Source organism: Indicator indicator, chromosome 21 (genome assembly GCF_027791375.1).
Source record: "Indicator indicator isolate 239-I01 chromosome 21, UM_Iind_1.1, whole genome shotgun sequence".
NCBI classification, from domain to species: domain Eukaryota; kingdom Metazoa; phylum Chordata; class Aves; order Piciformes; family Indicatoridae; genus Indicator; species Indicator indicator.
This window is the reverse complement of record NC_072030.1, coordinates 13585836-13599612: the sequence shown is the minus strand read 5'-3', so window position 1 is coordinate 13599612 and position 13777 is coordinate 13585836. Positions and strand designations below refer to the sequence as shown.

At 61.3% G+C, this 13777-nt stretch overlaps 1 protein-coding gene across 1 annotated transcript; it reads right to left on the bottom strand.

The window, feature by feature from the left end:
* Positions 1 to 1486: 1486 nt before the first annotated feature.
* CD5 (CD5 molecule) lies at positions 1487 to 13497 on the bottom strand. Its single transcript, XM_054390800.1, has 9 exons — positions 13469 to 13497; positions 9451 to 9737; positions 9305 to 9367; positions 8792 to 9100; positions 4415 to 4699; positions 3786 to 3917; positions 2903 to 2956; positions 2448 to 2561; positions 1487 to 1572 (listed from the first exon to the last, which is right to left on the bottom strand). Exons 1-9 carry the CDS (start codon positions 13495 to 13497, stop codon positions 1487 to 1489), a joined length of 1359 nt encoding a protein of 452 aa, XP_054246775.1.
* Between the last annotated feature and the right edge of the window lie 280 nt (positions 13498 to 13777).

The window sequence follows — 13777 nt, the reverse complement described above, 5'->3', positions numbered from 1 at the left end:
TGGGATGGGTTGGAGCTGAGCTAGGATGGGTTAAAGTTCAGCTGGGCTGGGTTGGAGCTGGGCTGGGCTGGGTTAGAGCTGGGCTGGGCTGGATTGGAGCTAAGCTGGGCTGGGTTGAAGCTGGGATGGGTGGGAGCTGAGCTGGGCTGGGTTAGAGCCGGGCTGGGCTGGATTGGAGCTGGGCTGGGTTAGAGCCGGGCTGGGATGGGTTGGGCTGGGCTGGATTGGAGCTGAGCTGGGCTGGGTTGAAGCTGAGCTAGGATGGGTTAAAGTTCAGCTGGGCTGGGTTGGAGCTGAACTGGGCTGGGTTGGAGCCAAGCTGAGCATGCCTGAGGCATGGGTGAGCAGTAGGGAACAGCATGGGTGGGTTTGGCTCTCAGTGTGGCAGGAGTTGGGGGGGGTCCAGCCCCAGAGGTCTCCCATCACGTCTGGGGGCATCTGGGCAGGCTTCTGCTGAGGTGAGCAGCACAGGAGTTGGTCACTGCTCCAGGTCAGCCTGGGGTGGAGTCACAGAAGGGTTTGGGTTGCAAAGGACTTTGTGAGGTCCGAAGGGAATGGCCTTCAGTGGTGCCAGGGGAGGTTTAGGGTGGGTATTGGGGGGGATTTAGACTGATACAAGGAAGAGAAGGCTCCAGGGAGACCTTCTGGTGGCATTTCAGTGCTTCAAGGGGTTGAGAAGAAAGCTGGGGACAGACTTGTGAGCAGAGTCTGATGGGACAGGACAAGGGGTGATGGTTTGGAACTAGAGGAGGGAGATTCAGACTGGAGAGAAGGGAGAAATGTTTGCCCCTGAGGGTGGTGAGAGCCTGTCCCAGGGTGCCCAGAGAGGTGGGAGCTGCCCCAGCCCTGGCACCACTGCAGGTCAGGTTTGGGGCTCTGAGCAGCCTGCTCTGGCTGGGGCTGTCCCTGCTGACTGCAGGGGGGTTGGACTGGATGACCTTCAAAGGTCGCTTCCTACCCAAACGAGTCTGAAATTCTATGATTAGAGAAAATTTCTTCCCCTTGAGGCTTGTCAAGGTCTGTCCCAGGCTGCCCAGGGCAGTGGTGGAGTCTCCATCCCTGGAGGGGTTTCCAAGCCCTGGAGCTGTGGTGCTGAGGGCCATGGGTTGGTGGTGCCCTGGCAGTGCTGGGGGAAGGGCTGGACTCCATCATCTTGAAGGTTCTTTTCCAACCTGAACCATTCTCTGATTCCATGATTCTTTGCTTCCATCTTGTTCAACCCCCTGCCATGGGCAGGAAAGTCTGCTGCTGGATCAAAGTGGCTCCCAATTCCCTTTTTTTTTTTTTCCTGGTGTGTCCCACCTCTGCCTGCAGAGCAGGAAGGTGGCTGATGGAGGCAGAGACCAAGCTGCTCACCAAACCAGCAAAGCTGCCCCATCCAGCAGCTGCAGAGCTCGGCTGGCAGCCCTGGGACAGCAGTGGGTGGGTGGGGTGGGGATGGCTGAGCTGGGAGGCAGCGTGGAGGCAGGTTCTGAGGAGGTGAAGGTCACACTCTGCGGGCAGAGCTCAGGTCGTAGTCACTGTCAGAGGAGTTGTCTGGAGGGTTGGAAGCTCTGCATGCACCTTCCAGGGCTGGGGGGTGAGGGGGGAGATGAAGTTCGTTATGGTGTCCAGGGAGGTTCTAGGGTTCACTCCCAACCCTGGTGAAGCTCCTCAGCCGTGAAGTCTCTCCATGGTGGAGTCACCTCCCCATGATGAAATCACCTCCCTATGATGAAGTCATCTCCCCATGATGCAGTCACCTCCCCATGATGCAGTCACCTCCCCATGATGAAATCACCTCCCCATGATGAAGTCACCTCCCCATGATGGAGTCATCACCCCATGATGCAGTCATCTCCCCATGATGGAGTCATCTCCCCATGATGGAGTCACCTCCCCATGATGGAGTCATCTCCCCATGATGGAGTCACCTCCCCATGATGGAGTCACCTCCCCATGATGCAGTCACCTCCCCATGATGGAGTCACCTCCCCATGATGGAGTCATCTCCCCATGATGGAGTCACCTCCCCATGATGGAGTCATCTCTCCATGATGGATTCATCTCCCCATGATGGAGTCATCTCTCCATGATGAAATCACCTCCCCATGATGGAGTCACCTCCCCATGATGGAGTCACCTCCCCATGATGGAGTCATCTCCCCATGATGCAGTCACCTCCCCATGATGCAGTCATCTCCCCATGATGCAGTCACCTCCCCATGATGGAATCACCTCCCCATGATGGAGTCACCTCCCCATGATGGAGTCATCTCCCCATGATGGAGTCACCTCCCCATGATGAAGTCACCTCCCCATGATGGAGTCACCTCCCCATGATGGAGTCACCTCCCCATGATGGAGTCTCCCCACGATGCTCTTGCCCAGGTGCCTGGTCCCCACTGGACACACACAAGGGGGAAGGGAGCCTGGAGAAGCCATTCCCAAGGCTCTGCTGCTCTTACCTGGGTAAGCTGAGAGGCTCTTCTGGGGGGGCTGAGCATAGTCATTGTCCCCCTGCCCCCTCTGCCCCTCTGCTCGTGGCCTCACGCTGACGGTGCTGTTGCGGTGGAAGGAGGCTGGAAGAGATGTTGGGAGTCAGGCTTTGGGGGAGGGGGGTGGGGAGGGAGGTTCAAGGTGACCCCCCCAAGGCCAAGCCCCGAGGTGGGGCTGAGTCAAAGCAGGAGCTGCTCCTGTGCCCTCCCTGGGGCTTGGCTGCGTTCTCAGCTGAGTCAAGGCAGGAAACGAGAGTCGGGGCCGAGCCCCAGCCCCGCTCACGCCTCCACCTGCTGCAGCCTGCTCTGCTCTGCTCTGCTCTGCTCTTGGGGGCTGGGGGGAGGGGGTGAAGGAGGTTCGAGATCAAGCAGCCCACCCCCCCCACTCCCAAGCCTGTCTGGGTGGCTGGAGGGCATCTCCTCACCCGTCTGGCTGAGTCCTGTGGGGCCGATCCACTGCCGCTGCTTCTTTTGGGACACTGGAAGGCAGAGGTGGCTGCTGCGGGGGGTGGGGGGTGTGGACCTCATGCTCCTGCCCCAAGCTTTGCTTCCTCCAGCTGCCTCCACACCCCACCCCCCAGACCCCATCTGTCACCCCAAATCATCTCCCCAGCCCAGTAATCCCCCGCCCCCCATGAGACCTTCTGCCTGCTCTATTGTGTCCACTCAGCATCTAATCCCCCCCAGCCCCCCTGCCCTGCTCTTTGTGCCCACAGCATGTGGGGCAGGCCTGGGGACAAAGAGGCAGGCTTGGGGACAAAGAGACCTGCTGAGGGACGATGGGGTAGGGGGGGATCTGTCAGCTTGAGCCCCACGTGCATCTCCTTCCTCCCCTCAAGGAGATGGAGGGAAGAGGAATGGATGCATGGAGCTGCTAAGCCTGAGCTGCCCCATGCTGATGGGGGGAGCAGGAGGAGGAAGAGGAGGAGAAGAAGCTCCTTCTTCCACCTTCTTTCTCCTTTCACTTTCTTTCTCCTTCCACCTTCTTCTCCTTTCACCTTCTTCTCCTTTCACCTTCTTCTCATTTCACCTTCTTCTCCTTCCACCTACTTCCCCTTCCACCTTCTTCCCCTTCCACCTTCTTCCCCTTCCACCTTCTTCCCCTTCCACCTTCTTCTCCTTTCACCTTCTTCTCCTTTCACCTTCTTCTCCTTTCACCTTCTTCTCCTTCCACCTACTTCCCCTTCCACCTACTTCCCCTTCCACCTACTTCCCCTTCCACCTACTTCCCCTTCCACCTTCTTCTCCTTCCACCTACTTTTCTCCTTCCACCTACTTCCCCATCCATCTACTTCTCCTTCCACCTACTTCTCTTCATCAGCCTCCTGTATGCTGGAGGACCACAGAGGAGCAGGAGGATGCCCAGGAGAAGCAGGGCCAGGCAGATGCTCACGATGGTGCCTGCAGATGTGCCAACAGGAGGTGGCTTGGAGTCCTGACCTGGGGAAGAGGACAGATGGCACCAGACAAGCCCCTTCTGCCCGGGCAAAGACAGTTTGGGCTCCTACCACCCTACTGGGAGGGCTGCAAGGAGTCTGGGAAAGGGTTTCCCTATGCCCTGCCTTGAGTTTACACCCTCTGCCCAGTCTCCAGGTGTGGAAATCTCAGCTCCATCCCAGCTCCATCCCAACTCCATCCTAACACCATCCCCGCACTGTGTCAGCACCATCCCAGCTCCATTCCATCTCAGCTCTATCCCAGCACCCTCCCAGCTCCATCCCAGCTCTGTTCCAGCACCATCCCAGCTTTGTCCCAGCTCCATCCCAGTGCCATCTCAGCTCCGTCCCAGCACCGTCTCAGCTCCATCCCAGCACCATCCCAGCACCGTCTCAGCTCTATCCCAGCTCCATCCCAGCACCACCCCAGCAGCAGGTGCTGCAGGTGGCACTGCCCCTACCCCCCTTCCCCAAGGCCCCAGCCTGCCCACGGTGCCTCACACACAACTCTGGTCCGGGAGCACATCTCCGACGACCCGAGCTTGCCGGAGCAGAGGTGCAGGGTGGAGGCCTTGCAGGTGACACCCATGGCAGGTGGGGCCTGGCTCTTGGTGCTGGAGGAGAGGTTGCCACACTGCAGCTCCTGGCAGAGCTGCTGGCCCCACTGGGCTCGCTGCTCCCTGCTGTCACACAGCCCCTGCCACCTGCCCTGGTGAAACACCTCCAGGTCCCCCTCGCACGGCGTGGCGCCGGCCACCAACCTCCTCAGGACCCGGGGCTGGGAGCCTGGAAAGGGGTTAAAGAGGGCTCAGAGCCATGGGGAGACACCACAGCTGCCTGCTGGGGTCCCCACTTGGGACCTCCATCCGCTGGAAGCAGCTCCCAGGGTCTTGGCTTCTCTGAGCTGCCCCCAAGCTGGACGTGGAGGAGCTTTGAGCTGTCCCCTGTGGGGGGACACGAAGCAGGGGAGAGGCTCTGGCAGCTGCTGCCCAGCAAAGCCCCAAAGCCCAGGCAGATGGCAGGGGCTGGGGGCAGCCTCTTCCTCACCCTGCAGCTGGGGCCTCCCTGCTGCAGCAAGCTGCTGGTGGGGAGGTGTCCGTGGTGGGGAGAAAATCATGGTGGGGAGATGGTGGTGGGGGGTAGAAAATCATGGTGGAGAGATGGGGGAGAAAATCAAGGTGGGGAGATGGTGGTGGTGGAGACAAGAAGCTCATGGTGGGGAGATGTTTGTGGTGGGAAGATGTTTGTGACAGGGAGGAGCTCACTGTGGGGAGAGGGTTGTGATGGGGAGAAGGTCATGGTGGGGAGATGGTGGTGGTGGGGAGAAGCTCCTGGTGGGGAGATGGTCATGGTGGGGAGAAGGTCATGGTGGGGAGATGGTTGTGATGGGGAGAAGGTCATGGTGGGGAGATGCTTGTGATAGGGAGAAGCTCCTGGTGGGAAGAAGCTTGTCATGGGCTGATGCTCATGGTAATAGGATGCTCATGGTAGTAGAATGCTCATGCTGGGGAGATGCTAGGGGCAGGGAGCTGCTCACACCAAGCACCCAAGAGGTGTGGAAGAGCAGGGTGCTAGGCTCTGCTGGGACCCTCCACCCCCACCCCCCTGCAGGGTTCTGGGTGCTGCCACGCTGCTTGCTGCAGGCTGCTCTTGCTCCCCAGCTTTGCCTGCATGCAGCAGCTGCTGGGTTGGAAGCTCAGAGCTTGGAGGGGTCACTGCCAGGGACCTGCATGCTGGGGAGATTTCCTGGCTTGGCTTGACAGGCAGGAGAAGGAGGGCAGCAGTGAGTGGTGGGGTGCATGGGGCAGGTGGTGGGGTGCATGGGGCAGGTGGTGGGGTGCATGGGGCAGGTGATGGGGTGCATGGGGCAGGTGGTGGGGTACATGGGACAGGTGATGGGGTGCATGGGGCAGGTGATGGAGTGCATGGGACAGGTGATGGGGTGCATGGGGCAGGTGATGGGGTGCATGGGCAGGTGGGGGTACATGGGACAGGTGATGGGGTGCATGGGGCAGGTGATGGGGTGCATGGGGCAGGTAGTGGGGTACATGGGGCAGGTAGTGGGGTACATGGGGCAGGTGATGGGGTACATGGAGCAGGTGGTGGGGTGCATGGGGCAGGTGATGGGGTGCATGGGGCAGGTGGTGGGGTGCATGGGGCAGGTGGTGGGGTACATGGGACAGGTGATGGGGTGCATGGGGCAGGTGATGGGGTGCATGGGGCAGGTAGTGGGGTACATGGGGCAGGTGATGGGGTACATGGAGCAGGTGGTGGGGTGCATGGGGCAGGTAGTGGGGTGCATGGGGCAGGTGGTGGGGTACATGGGGCAGGTAGTGGGGTGCATGGGACAAGTGATAGGGTGCATGGGGCAGGTAGTGGGGTGCATGGGGCAGGTGATGGGGTACATGGAGCAGGTGGTGGGGTGCATGGGGCAGGTAGTGGGGTACATGGGGCAGGTAGTGGGGTGCATGGGACAAGTGATAGGGTGCATGGGGCAGGTAGTGGGGTGCATGGGGCAGGTGATGGGCTGCATGGGACAGGTGATGGGGTGCATGGGGCAGGTGGTGGGGTGCATGGGGCAGGTGGTGGGGTGAATGGGGCAGGTGATGGGGTACATGGGACAGGTGGTGGGGTACATGGGGCAGGTGATGGGGTGCCTGGGGCAGGTGATGGGGTGCATGGGGCAGGTGGTGGGGTGCATGGGGCTGGTGATGGAGTGCATGGGACAGGTGATGGGGTGCATGGGGCAGGTGGTGGGGTACATGGGACAGGTGATGGGGTGCATGGGGCAGGTGATGGGGTGCATGGGGCAGGTAGTGGGGTACATGGGGCAGGTAGTGGGGTACATGGGGCAGGTGATGGGGTACATGGAGCAGGTGGTGGGGTGCATGGGACAGGTGATGGGGTGCATGGGGCAGGTGGTGGGGTGCATGGGGCAGGTGGTGGGGTACATGGGACAGGTGATGGGGTGCATGGGGCAGGTAGTGGGGTACATGGGGCAGGTGATGGGGTACATGGAGCAGGTGGTGGGGTGCATGGGGCAGGTAGTGGGGTGCATGGGGCAGGTGGTGGGGTACATGGGGCAGGTGATGGGGTGCATGGGACAAGTGGTGGGGTGCATGGGACAGGTGGTGGGGTGCATGGGACAGGTGATGGGGTGCATGGGGCAGGTGATGGGGTACATGGAGCAGGTGGTGGGGTGCATGGGGCAGGTGGTGGGGTACATGGGGCAGGTAGTGGGGTGCATGGGACAAGTGATAGGGTGCATGGGGCAGGTAGTGGGGTGCATGGGGCAGGTGATGGGCTGCATGGGACAGGTGATGGGGTGCATGGGGCAGGTGGTGGGTGCATGGGGCAGGTGGTGGGTGAATGGGGCAGGTGATGGGTACATGGGACAGGTGGTGGGGTACATGGGGCAGGTGATGGGGTGCCTGGGGCAGGTGATGGGGTGCATGGGGCAGGTGGTGGGGTGCATGGGGCTGGTGATGGGGTGCATGGGCAGGTAGTGAGGTGCATGGGACAGGTGATGGGGTGCATGGGACAGGTGGTGGGGTGCATGGGGCAGGTGATGGGGTACATGGAGCAGGTGGTGGGGTGCATGGGGCAGGTGGTGGGGTGCCTGGGGCAGGTGATGGGGTGCCTGGGGCAGGTGATGGGGTGCATGGGACAGGTGGTGGGGTGCATGGGGCAGGTGGTGGGGTACATGGGACAGGTGGTGGGGTGCATGGGGCAGGTAGTGGGGTGCATGGGGCAGGTGGTGGGGTGAATGGGGCAGGTGATGGGGTGCATGGGGCAGGTAGTGGGGTACATGGGGCAGGTAGTGGGGTACATGGGGCAGGTGATGGGGTACATGGGGCAGGTAGTGGGGTGCATGGGGCAGGTAGTGGGGTACATGGGGCAGGTGATGGGGTGCATGGGGCAGGTACTGAGGTGCATGGGGCAGGTGGTGGGGTGCATGGGGCAGGTAGTGGGGTGCATGGGACAGGTGATGGGGTACATGGGGCAGGTGATGGGGTACATGGAGCAGGTGGTGGGGTGCATGGGGCAGGTGGTGGGGTGCATGGGGCAGGTGATGGGGTACATAGGACAGGTAGTGGGGTGCATGGGACAGGTGGTGGGGTGCATGGGGCAGGTGATGGGGTGCATGGGGCAGGTAGTGGGGTGCATGGGACAGGTGGTGGGGTGCATGGGGCAGGTAGTGGGGTGCATGGGGCAGGTGGTGGGGTGCATGGGACAAGTGATAGGGTACATGGGGCAGGTAGTGGGGTGCATGGGGCAGGTGGTGGGGTGCATGGGGCAGGTGATGGGGTGCATGGGGCAGGTAGTGGGGTGCATGGGACAGGTGGTGGGGTGCATGGGGCAGGTGGGGTGCATGGGACAGGTGATGGGGTGCATGGGGCAGGTGATGGGGTACATGGAGCAGGTGGTGGGGTGCATGGGGCAGGTGGTGGGGTACATGGGGCAGGTAGTGGGGTGCATGGGGCAGGTGGTGGGGTGCATGGGACAAGTGATAGGGTACATGGGGCAGGTAGTGGGGTGCATGGGGCAGGTGGTGGGGTGAATGGGGCAGGTGATGGGCTGCATGGGACAGGTGATGGGGTGCATGGGGCAGGTGGTGGGGTGCATGGGGCAGGTGGTGGGGTGAATGGGGCAGGTGATGGGGTGCATGGGGCAGGTGGGGTGCATGGGGCAGGTAGTGGGGTGCATGGGGCAGATGGAGGTGGGGCTGTTCCTCTGCTGAGGGCTCCAGATGTCCAGCATCCAGCCCACTGATCCCCCCCTCAAGGGTTCCCCCAGCTCTGCAGGGGCAAAAGCAGCCCCGGGGCCAGCGAAGGGCTCTGGGGAAGCAGCAGGGAGCATGGCAGGATGAGGTCTGACCTTCACAGGTGAGGAAGGCAGGAGGGTGCCCTCGCTGCCCCCTGGTCCTGTTGAAGCAGTGGAGAGCTGAGTGGTTGCTGCAGGGCTCCAGCACCTCCCACCTCACCGGCAAGTGGCTTCCCTGCTCCGGCTGGGGCTGAGCAGCCGTGCTGACAGCCGTGCCACAGCCCAGCTGCTGGCAGATGTGGGTGGCCATTCGTGGCCACAGGCCTGGGCTGCTGGCCACAGCTCCCCACAGCCCTTCTTTGTGCAGCTCCACAAAGCCTGAGCATTGAAGACCTCCGTCCACTAGCCGCAGCCTGGGAGATCCTGGGGGAGAAGAAAGGGAAGAAGATCTCCTTGCAGGCCAGGGCCACCTTTCCTTCTCATGACTGAGCAGGAAGTCCCGCAGCCCACCCTGCCTGAAGCTTAGCTGTCCAGCAGAACGAGAGCAGTTGACCTTCCAAGCCTTGTGAGGCTTGTCCCTGCCTCCCAGTTTGGCCAGTGCCCCCCAGGCAGGGAGGAGGCTCTTACCAGTGGGTTCCAGCGTGGTGGTTGGTGGCACTGATGTGGGTTCAGGGGTGGTTTTCACTGGCTCTGAAATGAGAAGGAGCAGGTTGGGACACGTGGGGGGTCTCCAGGGATGGGGATGAAGGGGGGGAGGGGGGATCCAGACTCACCCCTGCAGCTGAGGAAAATGTGCTGGGTGCAATTTGCTGGCACCAAGGAGCAGCCTGCCAGGTCTGTCACTCGCCCCCGACACCTCTCTAGCCTCATCTGTGGCTCCTTCCCACCGGTGACGATGGTCTGGAGGGGCTTGGAGATGGAGGGGCCACAGCCCAGCTGCTGGCAGGCGCCGGCCAGTCTGGCTGCGACGAAGCTGTCCCAGCACAGGCGGCCCCAGGCGGCCTCCTGCTGCACCTCCAGCAGCCCGCTGCAGCGGCAGCCCCCGCCAGAGAGCTGCAGCCTGGGCGTTGCTGGGAAAGCACAGCAGTTAGAGGCTTTCCTCCTCACCTCCTGCTCCACCCGGGGCTGCAAAAGCTCTTGGCCAGCTTGTCGCTGCAGCTGGTGGCCTGTGGTGGCAGCTGGGGCTTGTGGCAAAGGGAGGCAGGGAGTGAAATGGAGTGGTGAGGGGTTCATGGGCAGGTGAGGGGGGCTTGGGGATGCAAGCACCGTGAAGCTGAGCTGGGACACCTGTCTGCATGGAGCCCGTGATGCAGTGGAGTTGGTCTCTTGGCTACAGTCATAAAGCTGGGGCTGAGGAGCTGATAATGAAGCCACCAGCAAGAGGCTGCCAATGAAGCCACCAGCAAGGAGCTGCCAGTGAAGCCACCAGCAAGAGGCTGCCAATGAAGCCACCAGCAAGGAGCTGCCAATGAAGCCACCAGCAAGGAGCTGCCAGTGAAGCCACCAGCAAGGAGCTGCCAATGAAGCCACCAGCAAGGAGCTGCCAATGAAGCCACCAGCAAGGAGCTGCCAGTGAAGCCACCAGCAAGGAGCTGCCAGAGGAGCCATGGCTGAGGAGCTCCTAACAAAGCCCAGGCCCAGGAGCTTCTAACAAAGCTATGGCCAAAGAGCTTCTAAGGAAGCTGTGGCCAAGGAGTTAATAATGAAGCCACCACCAAGCAACTGTCAGTGAAGACCTGACCCAGGAGCTACCTACAAAGCCAAGGAGCTGCTAATGAAGCCATGAGCTGGTCCCCAAAGTGTTGTCCCCACTCACCTCCAGGGCTCCAGGTGGCTCTCCCATGGCTGGGGACAACTGCAAGGAAAAGGGACACAGGAGATCAGTCCTGCCCCTGGGGGAGGGAGGAGTCCCCAGGGCTCAGTGGCTGTTCTGGGGGGAAAGGAGATTCTGGGGGCTTGGGTCAGGTGGTGGAAGGGAACCAGTGATGGTAGCCAGGAGCTCCCTGGCCATGCTGTGCTCTGTGCCAGACCTGCCTGTAGAGTCATGGAATCATGGAGTGGGTTGGGTTGGAAGAGAACTCTGAGGTCATGGAGCCCAACCCTTCCCCCAGCACTGCCAGGGCACCACCAACCCATGGCCCTCAGCACCACAGCTCCAGGGCTTGGAAACCCCTCCAGGGATGGGGACTCCACCACTGCCCTGGGCAGCCTGGGACAGGCATTGACAAGGCTCAAGGGCAACAAATTGTTCCTCATGTCCAACCTAAACCTCCCCTGGGGCAACCTGAGGCCATTCCCTCTTGTCCTGTCACTTGTTCCTTGGCAGAAGAGTCCAACCCCCACCTGGCTCCAGCCTCCTTGCAGGGAGCTGCAGAGAGCCAGAAGGTCTCCCCTCAGCCTCCTTCTCTCCAGGCTCCACACCCCCAGCTCCCTCAGCTGCTCCTCACCATTCCTGTTCCCCAGCACTGTTGCCCTTCTTTGGACCTTCTCCATCTCCTCAATGTCCTTCTTGGAGTGAGGAGCCCAGAACTGACCCCAGGATGCCAGGAGTGGCCTCAGCAGTGCCCAGTCCGGGGGGACAATCCCTGCCCTAGTGCTTGAGGGGAGGACACTCTTGTCCCTGAAGCCCTGTGCTGGCCTCACTTCCCCCCAGCACTGGGGGCTGAAGGAGAAGGTTGGGTCCTGCTGGGTTGTTTTGGGTTTTTTTTTTTTCCTTGCCAGCAGAAGACCTTTTTCTGTCTTTCTCAGGGGATTTGCTCTCCCTCCTCCTCCTCCTCACCCAGGAAAAAAAGAGACAAACAAAGCAGTTGCTAATTACCACTAATTAGCTAACATCATTGCTGGGAGGAAGGGATGGCCAAGAAGGAATGGATGCTGCCACCATCATCACCATCATCATCACCATCTTCATCATCATCACCATCATCACCATCATTATCACCATCATCATCATCATCACCATCATCATCATCACCATCTTCATCATCATCACCATCATCATCATCACCATCATCTTCATCACCATCACCATCATCATCATCACCATCATCATCACCATCATCATTACCATCTTCATCATCATTACCATCACCATCATCATCACCTTCATCACCATCACCATCACCATCTCCTGGAGCAGCACAGTGCCATGTGGCTCAGCCAAGGATGGCAGGAACTGGCAGGGACTGGCAGGGCCTGGCAGGGACTGAGTCTGGGGAGATCCCAGCTTGCCCTCCAGCACCCCTATCCTCACTGAGCAGCATCTTGGGGTCCCCCAGGGTCAGGGGGTGGTCCCACTGGAGGGCTGGACTCAGACTCCCCCACTCCTGCTCACCAGCCCCTGGCCTGAGCCCCAGTGCTTGCCTGGGGGGCACCCCTGTCACCATGCCAGGAGTGAACCAAGGCAGGAGCACCAATGGCCAAGGGCTGAGCACCCCAAAACCTGCCCAGCAGCAGGAAGGGCAGACTGGGAACCCTTGGACACCCCGTGGGCACCCCTTAGGCATCCCATGGGCACCTCTTGCACACCATGTGGGCACCCGTTGGGCACTCCATGGACATCCCTTGGACACCCCTTGGGCACCCCTTTGGGCACTCCCTGGACACCCCTTGGGCACCCCTTAGACACTCTGTGGGCATCCCTTGGACACTGGACACCCCTTACACACTCTATGGGCACCCCTTGGACACCCCTTGGGCACCCTTGCACATCCCATGGGCACCCCTTGGGCACCCATTGGACACTGGACACCCCTTACACACTCTATGGGCACCCCTTGGGCACCAGACATCCCTTACACACTTTATGGGCACCCCTTGGGCACCCCTTGCACACTCTCTGGACATCCCTTGGGCACCAGACATTCCCTTACACGCTTTATGGGCACCCCTTAGCCACCCCTTCCACATCCCCCAGGCACCCATTGGACACCCCGTGGGCACCCCTGGCACCATTGCTGCTGGCAGTTGGTTAAAGCAGCCATGACCTCCACCCCCTTCCCCCACTCCTCCACCATTCCAAGCCCCCTCCCCTCCCTAACCTCCCCCTCCTCACCTGGCATCCCCAGTAAGAGGAGCAGCAGGGGCAGAGTGGGCAACTGGGCTGCCATGGGCATGGGCAGCAGCCAGCCAGCGCTGGGGGCTGAGCTGGAGGCCACCTGGGGTCGGGGGGGAGGCAGGGGGGGCACCAGCAGCTCTGCTCCCCAGCCCAGGAAGGCAGGAGGAGGGGGAGGGGGGAGGGCCAGGCTGGTTTCCCTCCCTCTGTGGTTTTCTGCGTCACATCTCTGCTCCTTTGAGGCCTCCCTCTGCCTGCCCAGCTCCTGCTGAGCAGCAGAGCAAGAGCAAAGGGGAGAGGAACCTGGGGGGAGGGAGGGAGGGAGGATTTGGTCCTCACCCCCACCTTGAGGTCTTCCCATCAGCACCTCCCTCCTCCCCTCCCTGCCTGCCTTTCTCTCTGCAGAGGTCCTCAGCCCGGTTCTGGGAGGGGCTCAGCTCTCCCTTGGGGTCTCCAAGAAGTGAAAGCTGGAGGAGAGCTGAGGGGCAGGAGCTGGGGGGCTCAGGGGGGAGGGTTTGGGGTGGTGGGGGGCAGCTGGGGACGTTCAGCAGGGCAAAGCCCAGCCCCAGTCTGAGCTGCTCTGGGAGCCAACAGACTGGGCTGCAGCAAGGGAGCACCAAACCCAGCCAGCTCAGCCCCCCAGGACTGCCAGATGGCACCAGGAGTTACCACCCCCTGCCAGAAACACCCTCCCTGTGCTGCTGGGGGTGGCTGCTCCCCTCTGCCCCCTCACCAACCTGCTTTGGCTTGGTGCCAGCTGCGCCATCGCTGTCATCACCCCTGTGGGCACCAGTGCCAAGGCAGGGAATGTGCCCGTGCCACACCAGCTCCTGCAGAGGAGGTGGTACCAATGCCATGGAATCAGAGAACCAAAGAATGGTTTGGGTTGGAGAAGACCTTCAAGAGTCCAACCCTTCCCCCAGCACTGCCAGGGCACCACCAACCCATGGCCCTCAGCACCACAGCTCCAGGGCTTGGGAACCCCTCCAGGGATGGGGACTGCACCACTGCCCTGGGCAGCCTGGGACAGGCCTTGACAGCCCTCC